Source organism: Cloeon dipterum, chromosome 1 (genome assembly GCF_949628265.1).
Source record: "Cloeon dipterum chromosome 1, ieCloDipt1.1, whole genome shotgun sequence".
In the NCBI taxonomy this organism is placed as follows: Eukaryota; Metazoa; Arthropoda; class Insecta; order Ephemeroptera; family Baetidae; genus Cloeon; species Cloeon dipterum.
The window spans coordinates 19,566,101-19,583,212 of NC_088786.1; the positions used below are offsets into that span (position 1 = coordinate 19,566,101).

The 17,112-nt window shown below is 38.5% G+C and overlaps 2 protein-coding genes and 1 long non-coding RNA gene across 10 annotated transcripts; 1 reads left to right on the forward strand and 2 right to left on the reverse strand.

The window, feature by feature from the left end:
* Window positions 1-17: 17 nt before the first annotated feature.
* On the reverse strand, window positions 18-11,393 carry LOC135948462 (NAD kinase-like). 6 transcript variants are annotated; one of them, XM_065497756.1, is made up of 11 exons: window positions 11,251-11,393; window positions 10,863-10,976; window positions 6,800-6,874; window positions 5,946-6,029; window positions 5,628-5,757; window positions 4,492-4,686; window positions 3,951-4,245; window positions 3,223-3,380; window positions 2,073-2,155; window positions 648-854; window positions 18-534 (listed from the first exon to the last, which is right to left on the reverse strand). In XM_065497756.1, exons 2-10 carry the CDS (start codon window positions 10,973-10,975, stop codon window positions 650-652), a joined length of 1,338 nt encoding a protein of 445 aa, XP_065353828.1. In that variant the 5' UTR covers window position 10,976; window positions 11,251-11,393; the 3' UTR covers window positions 18-534; window positions 648-649. The 6 variants fall into 6 exon arrangements, with proteins under 6 accessions (XP_065353828.1, XP_065353827.1, XP_065353829.1 ...); XM_065497755.1 differs by lacking the exon at window positions 2,073-2,155 and adding an exon at window positions 2,355-2,437; XM_065497757.1 differs by lacking the exons at window positions 2,073-2,155; window positions 6,800-6,874 and adding an exon at window positions 2,355-2,437.
* On the forward strand, window positions 6,868-12,166 carry LOC135948465 (uncharacterized). Of its 3 annotated transcripts, none has more exons than XR_010575822.1 (2): window positions 6,868-7,108; window positions 11,978-12,166. It is a non-coding gene; the product is annotated as an uncharacterized LOC135948465 (long non-coding RNA). The 3 variants fall into 3 exon arrangements; XR_010575823.1 differs by lacking the exon at window positions 6,868-7,108 and adding an exon at window positions 11,545-11,890; XR_010575821.1 differs by lacking the exon at window positions 6,868-7,108 and adding an exon at window positions 11,545-11,736.
* On the reverse strand, window positions 12,124-17,052 carry ClC-b (chloride channel protein 7). Its single transcript, XM_065497753.1, has 16 exons — window positions 16,852-17,052; window positions 15,554-15,648; window positions 15,360-15,497; window positions 15,097-15,295; window positions 14,931-15,040; window positions 14,734-14,877; window positions 14,373-14,682; window positions 14,161-14,320; window positions 13,966-14,104; window positions 13,425-13,688; window positions 13,189-13,368; window positions 12,894-13,109; window positions 12,680-12,841; window positions 12,539-12,622; window positions 12,401-12,481; window positions 12,124-12,344 (listed from the first exon to the last, which is right to left on the reverse strand). The coding sequence occupies exons 2-16, from the start codon at window positions 15,635-15,637 to the stop codon at window positions 12,291-12,293; spliced, it is 2,325 nt and encodes a 774-aa protein (XP_065353825.1). The 5' UTR covers window positions 15,638-15,648; window positions 16,852-17,052; the 3' UTR covers window positions 12,124-12,290.
* Between the last annotated feature and the right edge of the window lie 60 nt (window positions 17,053-17,112).

The following is a 17,112-nucleotide window of genomic DNA, read 5'->3' on the forward strand; positions in this document are numbered from 1 at the left end:
AGTAAAAATGCGTGATATTTACATCGGAAACATTTTTAATTTAAAACATATAACCACAATGATTTAGAGGTGGTTTACACACGATGACACGGCTGATTGAAAAAATATAAAAATAAGAATACTATATTGCTTCTCTTGTCGTGAAACGCGTGAAGCATAAGCTTAACATTTTTGTAGTCATCAAACTAAATTAAACCTCTGAGAATATATTTTTTAAAACATACACTGATTTCCTAACAGATTCCAACGCTCCACAATTTTAAGAACAAGTAACAAACCAACCGCAGAATTTAAGAGATAAAACTTTTTGGCGACAGGATATTGTATAAAAATATTTCATAGATTTGGTCCGCACAACTCTTTGCACAACTAAATGCTACGGAAAATTGGAAGAGAACAGTGTCACGGTGGATTGCTCTGGAACAAACTTTTCTGAGGTGACAAAAACCAGCTTCGATCCAATCCTAAGACCTCCTTTGCTGCCAGAATCACACGCACATCAATGAGTTGCATGTAAATCTACTGTTGTACTTCCTGAAAAAATATGCAGTAAATTAATAGAACTGTGAACCCTCAAATTGACATCTTTTATCAATCACTATCTAATGGTCGCAAAAAAGTGTCAGACAAAAAATATGTTTGCGTACATTTAACTGTCAATCTGCTCAGACTGCTCCAAGGAGTCGAGGGTGTCGTTGGAGCTGGACTGCGTGAGGTCGGACAGCTCGTCCAGGTGCTTCTGTCTCTTGCGCACGTTCCAGTGGAGACACTCAGCCAGCGAGTCGAACCAGTCTGAAATCTGGTCTTGCGCGCAGATCGAAGGCACCGGGTAAATGGAGGTGGTCACCCTCAGACTGGAAAAAAGAACAATCATTTATAATTGTTGGCGAGGGCGGAAAGCAACAAAAAGCGGAAGAGTCAGAGGAGCAGCAATCACCAAAACCAAAAACAGGCTAAAACACACGCGGGGCAGACAACCACCAAGAATGAGGACCAAGTTCCGATAGATCCCAATCTACTTTGAATACATTTATAGGGTTTCCAGCCGTCCAGGTTAAATTCTGGAGTCTACGACAGTTTTTTGGGAAGAAGGACGTGAGAATATTTAAGATAATGAAGTCTAAATAGTGAAATAGTTTTTAACAGGGCTGTGAATTTTGGACGTACTTTTCTTTGTTAAATAATCGACGCATTTAAGATGTTTTTGGGGTAAAATACTCGATTTGGATTGTTGATCAACAAAATTGATAAATAAATACAATCGGAAAAATATCAAACTACAAAATTCTTACATTTTGGAAACATAATTTCATGTAAATGACAGATAAAAAACGATGAAATATATTCTATTATTTTACATATTTTCTCAATCTTTTTAATTTTTCCATATTTATATTCTTTAATGGCTGGATTTTTTTATTTTGAAATAAAAAATTAAAAGAAGCTAGGGTTATTAGTAATCCAACACAGTTTCTGTACAATGTTAATTTGTTGGATTCTTGTATCAAGGAATTATAATTGGCTAAGTATGTCTGTATGTATGTGCAATTTAATCTAAATTTTCTGGCTTAAAAGTACTATCCCTGACTAAACACATTTTTTTTTTTAATTTTTACTATAAACTCCTAACCTCTTGAGCTTTTGAGGGGCCTGATTTTAGCAATGGAACCAAAAATTCATTCGATGACGGATTTTTTATGATGATTTTGGAGTTTTAGCAATTTAAGACTATTTTTACTTTGGTTCAAATTGCATTATTCGTGCTCATTTGATTTTACATGACGATTAGAAAAAGTCCATTATCTAATTTTTACAACTCCAAATGCGCGAATAGTTATGTAGCCCTCAATTCTAAACATAATATAAGTTTGACAAGTTTTTAGACGTCCTTTATGTGCCTTTTTTCATTAAAATAAAGGGAAGAAAATTAAACAATTATTTGCTTTACAATTAATCATAAAGCCATTTAAAATCTATATCGGTTTAAATTTTTTCAATTTATATAAAAATAGACATCACTGGAGGTGGTTGAAAACCCTTTGGATTGTGAATGCGTGTTTCAGAATTCACACCTATCTCCTTGGCGCAACTCTTGCTGGTATCGTCCGTCAAAACTGACGCATGCTGTGCTACGAGCATCATTGCTCAACATTATCTGCAACATAAAGATGGTGCTACCCTAGTCAAAACTACTTTTCAACGGCAAGATACAAATTGAAATCGTTCAATTATTGCTGCTCGCATCTGCTAAACATGTGCTCCCGGGCCGGTGACGTTAGACACTAACTAAAAAGGACGGACAAAAAATAGCAACGGTGCGAGTGTGGACAGGTTACATTTGGTTCAGGGCTTACCTATCACCATGCTTTAACTCTTGTCTGTTTCTCCCATCAAAGGACACCCACGAGGTATTTCTGCTATCAGGAGACACTGAAATCTTCACATGGGATTTTGGTCATGATAATTATTTTCAATGCGTAAAAATACAGGCAAAGTCTTATGAAAACAAACAATGTTAAAGGAGTCATTTTAATTTCCATAGAATTAATGGGATATAACCACTAAACCAATAAGCATAATTTTTAAAATTATATCTGTCGCACAGAAAATATGAAAAATTAATTTTGAATGCAAGCATTTTAAAATGCCCCAAATAGGACCTGAATTTTCAGTCACCCCTGCAGACCTGGAAGTCAGACTTTTTCACAAACATATATGTTTCACATTTTTTAATTTGATTTTGGCCCATTACCATTTCTTCAACAATAGTAATATTACGGAAATTACAATAACTGTATTTGAAGCCAGCTAAATGAAATTTTGAACACTAGATTTTATTACTTTTGACATTTGCCGCATTTTTGTTTATAAAAATTATTGAATTTTTAAAGTGTTAAAAAGAAAATTTAAATCTGTGTGGAATTATTTTTTCAAGACTGATGTTAAAAAGATGAGATACAAATTAAAAACGCTCAAGGAAATATTTTCTTGGGTTTTTTTTATCAGTCTGAAGTCTGAAGCAATTTTATATCTTTTTTTTTTGTGGAAAAAAATACAAATATCATTAAACATAATCAGTTAATAGGCACTAAAGTGAGACAACTAAGGTGGAAAATTTTAGAAACATGTAATATGGGGGCTATAAACAATATCTGGATGAAACAGGTTTAAACTGGTGAATTCCAGAAAAATTACGATAAGATTTTGTGGAAAGAAATTTACCTTGAGTTCGACGCCAGCAGGAACAACAATTGGTCTGAAGGAAAGCGAGTGGGGGCAGATGGGGGTGACCATGATGGCAGGCACGCTGGGGTGGATCATCGAAGCGCCGGCGGCAACTGCGTAGGCTGTGCTACCCGTCGGAGTTGACACGATCAAACCTACAATAGACAACACGTTGAATTTTCACAATTGGAAATTTTCTAGAAGTTATGCAAAGCTTACGATTTTGTCCATCTTAATCATTCCAACAAGCATATATATATATATATATATATATATATATATATATATATATATATATATATATAATATAAAAACAGCAAAAAAGTCCGCGGGTGCATAACAGCAAAATATGTCCAAATTTGTCTTGGGACTATGAAAATATTGGAAATAAATGAAACCAGGTTTCATCCTCGCTGCTACGAAAATGTTAAAATCGAAAGTTTATGAATGAAAAGTTTTTTAAAAAAAAGTTAAGAAATTTGAGTTAAAATTAAGTTATTGCTGTTTTAATTATTTTAAAAACAGCCATTAAGTCAAGAGATATTTCCTGAATAAAAACACTACAAACAATCTTTTTTCCCTATTGTCTCCCATTTAGCCAAACCTTGCTGGAAGGATGATTCTATTAAAATCCGCAAATAAAATATTAATTTAATCTTAATTTAGTCCGTTTATTTTATATTCGCCTAATTTTGGGAACGTTTATTAAAATTAAATTCAATTACCGTCTCCTTGGACAGAGGTGATGTGTTTGCCGTCAAGGAAGAGGTCAATGTTGGAGAGGTACGGCGACGGCCCCCGGTCGATAACTACCTCGTTCAGCACCAGCAGGTTAGTGGACGGCACGAGTCCTTTCTCTTCGTCCTTGCGCATGATGATGCACCTGAGACGGCTGCGCAGGGTGAGAGCGGCGTAGCCCTCCAGCACGTTGGTCACCTGGTCCTGGAAGTTCTCGAACTCGAACGGTGTGAGAAAGCCGAGAGATCCCAAGTGGAACGCCATTACGGGCGGAACCGATTGCTGAAATTACATCGTGCAGCTACTTTATTTGCTCATCACAGACTGACTCAGCATACTAAAAGAGAAGGGATTACCAGGTACAAAAATAATTTGTACACGTTCTTAAAATGACATGGAATTATATCTAGATCAATGCGATAGTCATTATTTACTTGTAACCGGTCGGGCTTGAATAATAGAGGGCCTGTCTGGGGCGAGGTGAAAAGAATGTCACTACACGCAGTGCGCCAATATTTATTAACATACTTGAAAGAGCAAGCTGGCGTAGAGCAGCGTGCCGTCACCGCCCAGGCAGATGATGAAGTCGATTTTGTCTGTCAAATCATCCTTGCCGTCTTGAAAAGTCATTAGCTTGTCCTTGACCGTTTGGAAACTGCTGTTGGCCTGCAGCATCGAGTCGTCCATGACCGAGTGCTCCACGAACACCACCATGTTTTTCTCCTGAACACACACAAAATATTATTCATTACGATTTGGACGGGAGATTTGCGTTTGCCGGAAGTTGTGTTTTGTTAATCAATAATTCGCTGTATTTTGAGGGAAAATTGAATTAAAATTGTGGTTCAGCATAGGGCTGTTTTTTTCTTTATTTTTGTTATGATAATTATCTTACAAGGAAACTTATAGTTTACAGTTTTTGGCGGAAACCTTGAATTTGGGTAGCCTTTCCAGATATAAACCACATATATGCAAAGGTGAAAATTTTTCGATTCAACCAAGTTAATTGAAAATGTAAAAACTAGGCAAATAATTAATTTTTTCTTACAGGACAAATTTCTTACAGAAAAAATGTAAGTCAGCTCAGAATATTTCAAAACATGATCTTGAACTGCTAACGAACTATTTGCATATTTCCCAGCAAAAGCATTAGGGACTTGCTTGGAAAATAAAAAATTACCCACTCACACATTTTGACAATTATTTCAAAAATTCTGATAATCTGGGGAAGCGAAAATTATTTTTTTACTTTATCGCCTTTATCGGAAAACCACTGAAGTTGAAAATATTCATCCTTTTTTCAAATAAATCTAGAGATTGAAAAAATGTTGAAATCTCGCAGACTCATAAATCTATATAATTTTAGTTAAATTTTTTACTAGGACAATTAAATTCCAATCAAAATTAATTGTATTATTGATTAATTATGCAAATATTAAATTAATGTCAATATTTTGAATAATCATGCAAAACATCACGACGTGAAACTATTTTTCCTACATTTTTTTACGTGACACAAGAGCCAAAGGAAAATATTAAAAATAGCTGCGGTTGGTCCAGTCTGCGTCTGCAACCTGAAACCGTTTTAAAACGTCCTGAGGTCAGGCGCGTGTGTGGAGCGAGTTTTTAGGCAGCAGAAAAAATTAAAAAAGCGTAGCCCGCACCTTTATCAGCCAGTGCACCAGTTGGACGAAGGGGGACAGAACGGAGGCGTCCCTCACTTTTTTGATCACCAGTACAGTGAGGGGCGGTTTGTACCATGTCAGGCGCTGGCTGGCCGGATCTTGAATCGTCCTGAAAAGCGGGGCCAAAGTCAGTGAGTGGTCTCCCACGCCAAATGTTAAGAGAAGGCTCGCGGGTGGGTGTGTTAGGTGCTAATTTGCATGTTGGAACTCGTCTCATTTTTTTTCTGCAAAGCACTTTTCCAAGGGGAAATAAAACAAACAATTAGGGGAGAGCTGAGACAAACGCAACCCACTTACATCACCATAGCAGAATTTTTCATGATACGACCACAAGGGCCAAACTGCTGCACTGGACTGGGAGCATTTAATGATCGGGTACGCCTGAAACATTAACGGATAGGTGCCGTAAGAAACAACCTCATCAGGATACACATATATATGTATTTAACAACACACAAGGAAGGGAATTCATACTGAAAAAACGGATGTTTGTGGCTACAGTCGCGGGCAGCTAAATAAAAAAAATGTAAAAGACTTACCAGGAGGAAAAAGATTTTCTAAATTACGAAAACATTAACACTAAACAACATCTGGCTGCTGATTGTGAGCTTTTGCAGTCAGCTGTTCATCTAGTCTCTCTACCGGGACGGGAGAATGTGTCACGTTGCGGGTAAAATAATGCGAGAGCAGGCAGGTTTGTTTCGATATCTGAGATCGTGCCTTATATATAAATAAAAAAGAAGGTGCGACATGCTCATAAAACAAATCTTTACGACAGTACAGTCAATTAGGAAATACAACTAGGACGGTACACAAGCTGTAAACCGATGCAAGTTATATATAAAATATTATAGGAAATTGCTGTCTATGATAAAATACGAATTCCAAGATGCAATTACGAGCGAGAAGAGTGCAAAAATAGATGAATCGTGTCGGATCATTCAGTCGGTGCAACAAGCGTTTGCTATGTTCTCACCTGGCTATCTGGTCATGCACAATAAAAGAGAGGCAAACAACACAAAAGGATTGCAGCGGCAGCAGCAGCGACAATAGTGAAAATTTGAGTGCGAGAGCTAGAGCAGACAAAGTGCAGAACAGAAAAATGAGGATGGTTGGTTGGATGGGTGAGGTGTGCGGACAACAAAGTGTACCTGCGATCCTGCGCCTTTTGTTGGTCCATCTCGCCGCCGCAGCTGCACGTTTCGCACTTATTGCGCGGTGTCGGGCTAGTAACAGTAAAAAATAACAAAAGTCGCTTTCAGCTTACTCAGTCAAGCTAATTGCACACAAAAATTCATCGTCGCCGGCGCATTGTGAGTGTGTGCAGTGCACGAGATGCCAACGCGGATCTCCGCCCCGAAATGTGCTTCGCAACAATGGCGCGCGGGTAATTGCCGCTGACGACGACAGCCTTGGCGAATGCAAAAAACGGAGGAAAATCCAGAGTCAGCACGCAGGAGGTACGTACAAAAAATGGAAATCCGCGCTGGCACCTGGCGAGCTCGGGCAGCGGGCGGATTCCTCGAGCCACGCCGCCGCGCTGACAGGGAAAACTTATTTTGCGTCGGTCGGTCGGTCGGGTGTCCCGATAAATCACGCACCGTGTCCGAGCAGGGGATTAATTTTGAAAGAGCGGCGCGTCACTGCAGACACCGTTGTGAATCGGCTCGCGGAGAACGTAACTTGCAAGTTCAAAGAGTCAATGACCCGCACGCCGCGCGTTGTGGTAGTACCTTCGGGGCCGAACCAGTCAGCCAGCAGCTGATACTCACATAATATATATAATAAAAGGAATTCTTTCTCTCTTTCTCTTTCTCACTCTCGTTACTAGCGAGGAAATAAAAGTGCACGATTGAATTTCGCGATAGGTGCGGAGGAGTCACTCGATCGCGGCCCGCGTAACTCGACGCGGCTGGGAAATCGCTCGCGCGCCGCCGAGAGTTGTAAATATAATGAATGCCTGCACATTGTTGCCTTTTACCACCACCACCACGGCGGGTGCATCAATGCAAGATCGCATGAAGTGCACACTTAATTTTAGCCCTGGCCGCATTGCAAGTTCGTCAATCCGCGTTTGAACAGGCTTGCAGTAGCACTCGTCCAAAAATTGCAATCTTGTGTTAGAATGCACTCCTAAATCATACTATTAAAATAATGAAAAGACGGAAAATTTAAAATTCTTACTAGAATTGAATTACAAGAACGTGTATTTTCAAAAGTAGGACGGAATAAAAATTTATGTAAAAATGAAATCAAGTAGATAAGCTAAAAAAATATGAATTTTCCTTTAAATGAAACAAGGAAATAGATAAGAAACCATATATGAGGCTATTTATTTATTCATTTAAAAATATATTTTAAAATAGCTATACTTCCGAAGTAAAACAAGCTCAAACAGAATAAATAGCAAAAGAAAATAATGTTGCACCGTTTCTATTTGCTGTTTCGGCCCCGCAGGCCTGAGCTGGGTATTATTATAACCTCAAAACCAAATATATATGTTTTATCACAGTGTATGCTGCTGTGAATTCTGAATCAATGGTCGTTGATAACGTCTGACTCAAGCGAAGAAGAGAAACGAGTCAAAATAGAGTGACGAAATCTCGTCAACCCCACTTGGGACAAAACTCCCTGTAAGAACGATTCAAGGAAGCCCAAATTCCATCCTTTTTTATTGAGCTTTTTCAGAGTGTAAATTCCTGCTCAGTACCACGAAAAAATCTTGAAAGCTGAAAACTGCTGGACTCCTGCTCAGTTATAAGAATTTAATGGCGAAGCAGTGCCGTGAAATAAATTTTCTCCCATTAAGAAATAAGTTTTAACTTTTAAATAAAAATCATATTCGTGCTGATGTCTCTACAAGAGTAGTAGTGCAACAAAACGTTAAACAAAATTATAAGAGAAACAGAATTCTAACTGTGTAGAAAAGCTACACACATTTATCAGAATAACAGAGATTTTCAATCACTGCTTAGACGCAATTTAATACGAATGCTGCGCGATTCACGACTAAACCAGTCTGATTATGTTGAAACCACCGTCTATAAAAACACAATCCTTGGATTCCTTTTTTCCCATTGAATATCACTTCGTCCTAAAGTTAATTAAGATCTGCACAAAAAGCATCCAGTTCATAAATAGGGCTGTGAATTTGAGACGTTTTTTCGTTTTAAAGTCGAATTTATTTAGACGACTCATTTTTGGTGCTCAATAGGTGGTTTTAGACAGTTTCTGAGATGATTTAGACGCTTTTTGAAAAGTTAATTAAGCTAAATTCAATGGTTTATAATGAACAGGGTACTTTCACGAAAAATTTTTGTTGATATTTTTTTATCAATTTGTAATTGTCTTCAGGAGTAATGCACAAACTGAAAAAAATGGTTTTAAAGCGGATAATTATATGTAGAAGTTTTGAGTTCTTCTTACGTGCCATCATAACGAAAAAGGCAAAGTTTTTGAATTATTTACATTTTTCTCAACAGTAAATTGCGAAATTTCCTTGCTGGTTTTTTACACCATTAGAAAAGTTGATAAAAAATTATTTTCAGGTTATACACATTTCTACAAAAATGTCCTGCTCTACCAGCATCAGCTACTGATTGTAATTTCAAAACAAATTTCAAACTGATGAAAACCTCGAGTGCATCTGCCTTTATGCCAGCATAAAATACTTTCTATATTATGATAGAAACGGACGGACTTGATCCTCGTTGCTAAATAGTTACTCCTTAATTCCTCGTCATCATAATAGCGTGAAACAATATGATAAGCAATTTTAGCAGAATTAACCTTTGTTTATAGTGATGTATATACGCTTAAAGACGATTTTTGCAGTTTTAAACGTTTAAAGAAGATTTTAAGTGTAGTTCAAAAACCTTGTAAAATTTGATCTTCCAATGACGATTGGAAGCTCAAGAAAATACAGTTGACCGTCTAGAATTCACTGCCATACTCATAAACTTCGAAATAAATCGTAATATTGCGAAAGACAGTTAACCGTTTACTGACTGAGGGATAAAAAATAACAAGCAAATGCGCACGTGGGAATGGGCCCATTACGTTTCAAACTCCAACAATATTCATCAAACTAATGCGTTGCAGAAAACGAAATGGAAAACACCGCAACAGTCAGTGGTTGTTTCAGACAAAACTGGATTTCAAGGATGCCGAGGATGCCAGAACGGACACGATAATGTTTCTTTTTAATGAGTGTAAAGAGAGTTGGGACACCCGCGGAGAGAAAATTGCCCATTACAGCCATCATAATTTATTTCGGCTTCTGTGCGGCGCAGAATAAAAAAAACGCAGGCCTAATGGAGACGTCGAATGCACAAGCAATAAAATCAGGCGAAAGGAAGTTGAGAGGCGCGAACGGCATTCTAAAATTAAAAATGCAAATGACTCGGCGAGTGTGCGACGACTAGTTGCTCGCTTATCTGATTGTGAAATTTTTCCACGCCGTGCGCATCGAGAGCAAAATATAAATCTGTCAGTCGTGCCGCCGGTTCATCGAGATTGGAGAGCAACGAGAGGGATTTTTCTCCCGTCAGATCGTGACGGCACATTAAAAAAAATCGAGGAGAAAAATTGGGTCAAATTGATGACTAAGTAAGGGGTCTCTCCGATCGAAACGCGCACCGAAATTTTGAGCACGTCTCAACCTACATTCTGGAGTTTACTGTTCAACACGGTGCACTAATTCATTTCATCTGGGCCGCACCTATTTAATAAATCGGCTCTTTTCAGTCAGAGGAGCTGCATATCTCTTAAAAAAAATTCCTGGATATTTCTCGTTTGACAGCGCCTTTTATTATTTGCTTTCATCCCTCTCTGTTTGTTCAAGTGAGTGTACTTGACAACTAATCAGCCGCTGATTATTAGTTTTAGAGGCGCTGATTTGATATTCCCAGCTAGCTTGAAAGCAGTTTTGTTAAATAACGCTACCCTGAGCAGAAGAGAATTTTCTTAAACGAAATATTTACACAAATTATCAGTATCTATCTGAATATATTATCCTAAATCAATATAAGCGTTATTAGCATGACACAAAATATCATTTGTGACGAAATTGGGAGTAGGATAGCGCTTTGTAATATTCAGCCGCTGTGTCACTAAAAATGCCAATAGTGTGGTACAATAATTATTGCAAATTATTTTCACAGATTTAAAATTAAAGCAGCACACGTTGATAATATAGGGAAACAAAGCACTCACCTAAAAACCTTTTCCTGTACTCGACCAACCACTGATTTCCGGTGTGTGGTGCCTGTGGAGTTGATTTCCATGCCGACCATCGCCTTGGCCAAGCTGAGATCACTTTCGTTCATTCTAAACACAAAGAGTGTGATTTTGATCAACACACACCAGACGATCCGAAGGAGTGTTAATAATTTCATCTGGAAAGACTGGTTAAATAGAATTGAAGGGAGTGCAGCAACCAGACAAACACACACGACAAGAAAGTTCAGCCGCCGTTCACCCCGATGTTATCACTCAAAATCATGCAAGCGCAGAGTGCGGTGGTCAGCGAACATGGCGTGACAAGCATTTCGAGTGACCCGAAAACCCAATTCGGTCGGAAAAGCGTTGTTTGGTTTTTCACCTGTCCAATTAATTGCACGTCTCGTGCGGTGCGATGCCGATCAATTGCCAAATGCGGCACAAGCACAGCCTCTGATGTGCCGCCTACTACGGAAATGTGGTCGCTGAGTGTCCACCTGCGTTGTCCTAAGTGTCCAGACGGGCGCCAAGAGCCTGAGGAGCGAAGGGACACAGTCTTGCGAGCGCCGTTTTTGCTCTGATAATGAGATCAATTCATTGGGCTGCTCTGCTTAAATTTACCTCTGGGCTCTCTCACTTGGCCTCGCCCCTCTCTCGCCGCTGGCTTGAACCTATCGATTTTTTTCGACAACCGGTTTCCACATACGTGCGGCATTGTTTGCACCAATGGAGGGGTTTGCTAACCGGTACTCAGGCGCAAAAATTATATCGGTGGTTTTTTAAACTGTAAACACGATCATATGTTCGTGCAGGAAACTTGCCAATGGTGAATTATTTAAATTTCATTCCATGCGTGGGAGGAAGAAAGGTACTTTGCAACTTTGCATTATTCTTTGATTCGGACAATCTGACAGAATTTGAATTGAATATTAATCTAAAAATGTTTTGAAATCTTTTGTATGTATGTATGTATACATATTTTCTCTTTTGACTTCCAGCACAGATTACACAATATGTATTATGTATGTATCAGAAATTATATTTATTAATTCTTATGAAATTTAAATAATAAGATTTCAACTGAACATTTATTTTGTTTTTTGTTTCAGCATCTATCTGGGATGGACGGAGTTTTGACTGACACCGAGTACTGCACGCTATTCCTCCTAGTCGTCCTGCCTGTGCATTTATTTTTCTCGCTTTGGGCCTGGATGGGCTGGGAACTGTTCACTAACAACTAAATCCAAGTCAACAATTTTGTAAACAATTTTTTAATAAATTTTATTATGTATTTTTAACATGGTTGCTATTGATTACATTGTAAATGATTTAAATTGAAAATAAGAATCAATTTAACCAGTGAGCTAAAACTAGTAAGTCGCATCGTGATTGCATGGAAGAGTTGGAAGTGTGTCATTAAATTTAGTGGTGGGTTCCATACTTGGCCAGGTCCTTCCTTGTTACAATACCAACAAGCTGCATTAAAAGAGGAAAATTAGCAAAGGATTATTGATTGTAAGCGTTGTTTTTACCTCAAATCGATTATCCAGAACTGGCAAGTGGCGCAATCCCAAGCCACGGAAAAGCTTGAACACGCGGGGAAGAGAGGCGGCCTGCATAGATGTTGATTATTAAGTTTTAAATTCTCGTTCAATAATCAGTTAATTTACCAAAGGAACTGTGTATGGAGTAGGGTTCATAAAATTTCTCAGATCAACGGTGTAACTCCGCTCAAGCTCAGAAACATAAATTTGCTGGAATGATTTAATTATTTAAAAAAAAACTTCCACGCTATCACCTCCAAACGTTACCTCAATTTTCGGGTATCTTGGATAAGCATCTCTAAATAACTTCAAAGTGATCGATTTTCCCATCCACTCCTCTTTGTTCTCGACAAATATCTTGTTCTGGAGAATGACGATGAGTTGAGATCGCAAAATAAGTCCGCAAAGTTTGGACCCTGCCTCTGTTTGCTGCAAAAAAGTAATAGATAACTTTTGTTTTAAGGTCATTCATATTCTCTACCTGATTGCGAGGGTCGTGAACCGAAGTTACCACAGGAAAGCCACTGTGGATTGTGTCTCGGAGAGTGTCGACAATCCGCGCCACAGACTCAATGCAGTTGAACTTCACTACTGGAAAGCTCATGAATTGGCTCGCAAAAATGTTGTGCGACAGCTGTGGTGGTTCCCAACCGAGAATGGGCACTCCCGACAAGTGGATATGCAAGTCATAAATTCCCTGGAGCATTTTAAATGATTTAAATTGATCAAAATATAATAATGAATTGATTTATGGAATTGCAATGCAAAAAATTTACCTCATTAAACAAATCTCCAATCCACTTGGCCGTGATTAAGGTTATCATGAGCGGAAGGCCAAAAGTGATGTTTGCAGTCGCCTCAATCAGGATCACAGTCAGACTAATTGTCATTCGGACGTTGCCTCCTAGCTGGGAAGCGGCTCCAATCAGAGCATATTTCCCTGGATTGGTCCAAGCCTACACAAGAAAAAAATTTAAAAATGCATCAAAAGTTAAAACAGACCCAGCCTTACCGCATTAGGGAAGAGATACTCGAGGAACATTCCGGCCAGCCTGCCCCAAGCGGCACCAGTCAAGAGGGAAGGAATGAAGAGGCCGCTGGACACGCTCAGCCCGTACGTCCAGCATGAGAGCGCAAAGTAGATGACAAAGAACACTCCGACGGTGCAAGGGTTGTGCGAGCCGGGCGGATCGTGGAACAGGGAACGAACACTGGCCTCAGGGTTTTGAAACCAGATCGACGCCACCGCGCTGTACTCGCCGTCTCCACAGTAGAGCTATATTTCAGATTTAAATCAAACTATTATTTTTTGAGCTGTTAAATACGAATTTTTAATGGCTACACCAAGTGAAAGTACCCCAAAATTTAAAATGAATGGTGGAACCATCAGTTCCAAACCAGAATCTCCCAGTTAACCAATTATTTTCTCTACGTTCTTAAAAAAATTAAAAAAAGGATATAAAAATGCAAGAAATTGGAAAATGGTTAAAAACCAATATAATTATTTAATTAGGAACAGCTCCAAACGGATTAGCATTTTTTTACAGAATTACCTGGACAGGAAATTTTGTGGGGTCCTGACCCAAAGGTCTGCAGTCATCAATCAGCATGATCATGGCAAACGCGACTGTGGCACTGACGGAAGACACGACCAGCACCTCCACTACTTTGAGCCACTTTTTAGTGATGTACCTTCACAAAAAAAAAACATTAGTCCAGACGCCAACCTTTAATTTGCAAAGACAAACTTCATTCTGAACAGCGTGAGCTTCAAATTCACATGGTTGAAGAGCGCACCCAGTATCCCGCCAAGCACTCCCATCAGCACAAAAAGCGGAATTTCAAAAAACTCGTAGGATATATTGGGAAAAGCTCCAAAGTTGAGCAAGCCAGAGTATGTCAGTTGTCCTGAAATTACCTTGAAAATGATTAAAAGTTATAAAAACATCTGATGACCTACCAGGGAATCCATGGTAAGCGCTGAGTATCACGTTGAGAGTAAAAGTCGAAATCATGGAGGCGAAAAAAATACGCCAAGTTAAGCTTTGGTTCCAGAAGCTGCTTCCCTCCTCCAAACTGAAGAGAACGCCGCCCATTGGTGCACCGAAGGCCGCGGCGACCCCAGCGGCCGCTCCACCGGACACAAAGTCCCTCTTCTCGTGGTCTTCTCTGAAGTAGTTGAAAAAGTGGAAGTCTTTGGACAGCGACGTCGTCTTTCCTTGAGATATTCCTGCGGCGACCACAGCTCCAGAGTGGATCATTGGCCCTTCCTGTGAAATCACATATTGAATATTTTTGCTAGAATCTTTAACAGTCTGAACCTTTCCAACTGCAAGTCCTCCCAATACAGAGCATGTCACTCCAATCGACTTGACTAGCAGGGTTTTGATTCGGACAATTCGTGGTACTTTCACTCCGTTCAGGTAGCATTTGACTTGCGGAATCCCACTTCCAGCAGCAACAGGCTAGAAAAATTAATCCCTTTTGAATGAAGAAAAATCAAGTTCGTTTGACAAACCTCTACGTAGGTAACTAGGATGGTGCCGATGAGCACAGGAACAATGTTGGTGGCGACCCAGTACAGGTGGGGTATGTACATGCATCGATCATTCATGCAAAGGTCCACGTCTGCCAAAATATGAAGAATTAATAGTCATCAAAATGAAGATAAAAGCAATCCCTACAATATTTCAAAAATCGAAACTTAATACTGGATAGCTCTTCTATGGCGATGTCTATGCAACACGCGATTAAAGCGGTCACGACGCCGATCAGCAGGAATACAAACCACCTCGCGATTCTCTTTCTGAACACAAACTTGTCTCCTTTGGAATCCTCTTCTCTCCGCATCAGCGTGTTTTCGCAAATATCATAATCCAAGCTCTGCATTTTATTAAAGATAATATTTTTTATTTGAGGAAATTTGGTTGGCGTTATTATGTACTACCTCATATTGAGGGGCAATATTTTCGTTTATTTCGTGAGTGCCCTGGATATTGGAAGCGGCCCCAAATACTCTTTGTCTCACGCTGCACCAGGATTGTTCCATAATGTTACTCGCGTTGATGGATGGTCGTTGATGGGTCTAATGATAAAGGGCAATTGATTCAAATTGAATTTAAATTAAATCACGGAATTCACTGGTAAAACAGGAGCATTGTTTTCTTCTTCGCCATCGCTGTCCTCCCTTGCTGTTGATGGTACAAGCTGCTCTAAGTCATCCATTTTAATATGTTCTGAAATAAAATGTGTAAAATTATAAAGAAAAAAATGTTTCAATTTTGACCAAATTTCTTAAATTTACATGTAGCATCTAGTGAGGAAAATGGAAAAAACTTTACAAGGAAAAGGATGCTTCTTTGCGAAATGTTGAGCATATTCCTCAAAAGAACGAACTAAAGTTGAATATTTAAATATTTAACGCCACGCTTTAGAACATAATCTAATTATTTTAGAAAAGAAAATATTTATCTTTCAATACTATCTCAAGTCCGGCCAACTCCCATTGGAGTTACAGGCTGGTGCTCCTGTGGCAGCATAGCGTGACTGATGCACCGTTTAAACGTAAAAATATTTCCACAGTTTCTTGGTTCAATTTTGATTGCTTAATTTATTATTTTAAGTAATTTCAAATAATATTTCAAACCAAAACGCTTACATACCCCGCAGTAGGCACATCATCGCTTTTTAACTTTTAATAAGTAAACCACCGCCAAGCCGGATATATTAGCAGAAAATGGAATAGAGCTCTTTGATTGGACAGTTAATGTTTCCGTTTAATTAGCGGCATGATTTTTTAAGCAGGAAAACCTCGAATGAAGTGTTGTAGCGTTTATGATATATTATGCTTTCAATCTACTTTTGATGTCGTGCATTGTCATGGTTAAAATGTCAACTTCTGCAAACCCCATTTTTCTGGCACACAATTTTCCAGATTATGAAGTTAATTAAAAATTAAGGCAAAACTAGAAGTTGCTGATTTGTTTATTAAATTTTAGATAGCAAAAATGTCTATATAAATAAAATTTTTGCAGTTAAGTTAATTTGCAAATATGGTAATATATTTTTAATGTAGAGAAATAGACATAATTATGATAATATGAAGTATGTATGTAATAATGAGCAGGGCAGTCACTCGGTATAATATTATAGTACATATCTTAATCCTGAATAAAGCTTATCATTATTTTCGCATTTTTCGTCTACCAAACTCTACATTATCTGACTGTTGTGACATTTTATTTTGTTAATAATAACACTAAAAATGTACAAATTAAAGTTGACGTGCTCGTAACTAAATATTTCACAAAAGGAATTACCTTATATACATACTTCACATACACCATTCGGCTACAGTGAAAATAGATCAAAGTTTCAAAATTATATTATGAAATAAAATTATCCTCTATTACGAGATAGTTACATAGATATGTACTTACATTCATCAAAGAATAAGAATTAAGATGCGCAATAGCTAAGTTTGGACCGTGAGATCTTCAGTTCGGTAGAAAGAAACATTTGAAGCTCAATGCCATCTTCTCGTAGGTCGCGAACTTGATAGTTATTTTATAAAAAAAAATCTGCAGCAATACGCAAAAGACCCACTTGCTTGAAGCCTGATTCCTGATTTGACGTATTATTTTTGTTTTGTCGAAGTCGAGGGGGCGAGCCAGGGGCGAGCACAGGCGAGCACCATCTCT

What these genes read in the sequence shown, in the direction of transcription:
- LOC135948462 (XM_065497756.1), bottom strand. Translation starts at nt 10,975, where the DNA reads ATGAACGAAAGTGATCTCAGCTTGGCCAAGGCGATGGTCGGCATGGAA. An exon ending in TGGTGCACTGGCTGATAAAG is followed by an intron (nt 4,687 to 5,627) that starts GTGCGGGCTACG and finishes GTGTGTGTTCAG; the next exon opens with GAGAAAAACATGGTGGTGTT. An exon ending in CACCTCTGTCCAAGGAGACG is followed by an intron (nt 3,381 to 3,950) that starts GTAATTGAATTT and finishes TGTCTATTGTAG; the next exon opens with GTTTGATCGTGTCAACTCCG.
- ClC-b (XM_065497753.1), bottom strand. Translation starts at nt 15,637, where the DNA reads ATGGATGACTTAGAGCAGCTTGTACCATCAACAGCAAGGGAGGACAGC. An exon ending in AGTATCTCTTCCCTAATGCG is followed by an intron (nt 13,369 to 13,424) that starts GTAAGGCTGGGT and finishes TTTCTTGTGTAG; the next exon opens with GCTTGGACCAATCCAGGGAA. An exon ending in TTGGAGATTTGTTTAATGAG is followed by an intron (nt 13,110 to 13,188) that starts GTAAATTTTTTG and finishes AAAATGCTCCAG; the next exon opens with GGAATTTATGACTTGCATAT.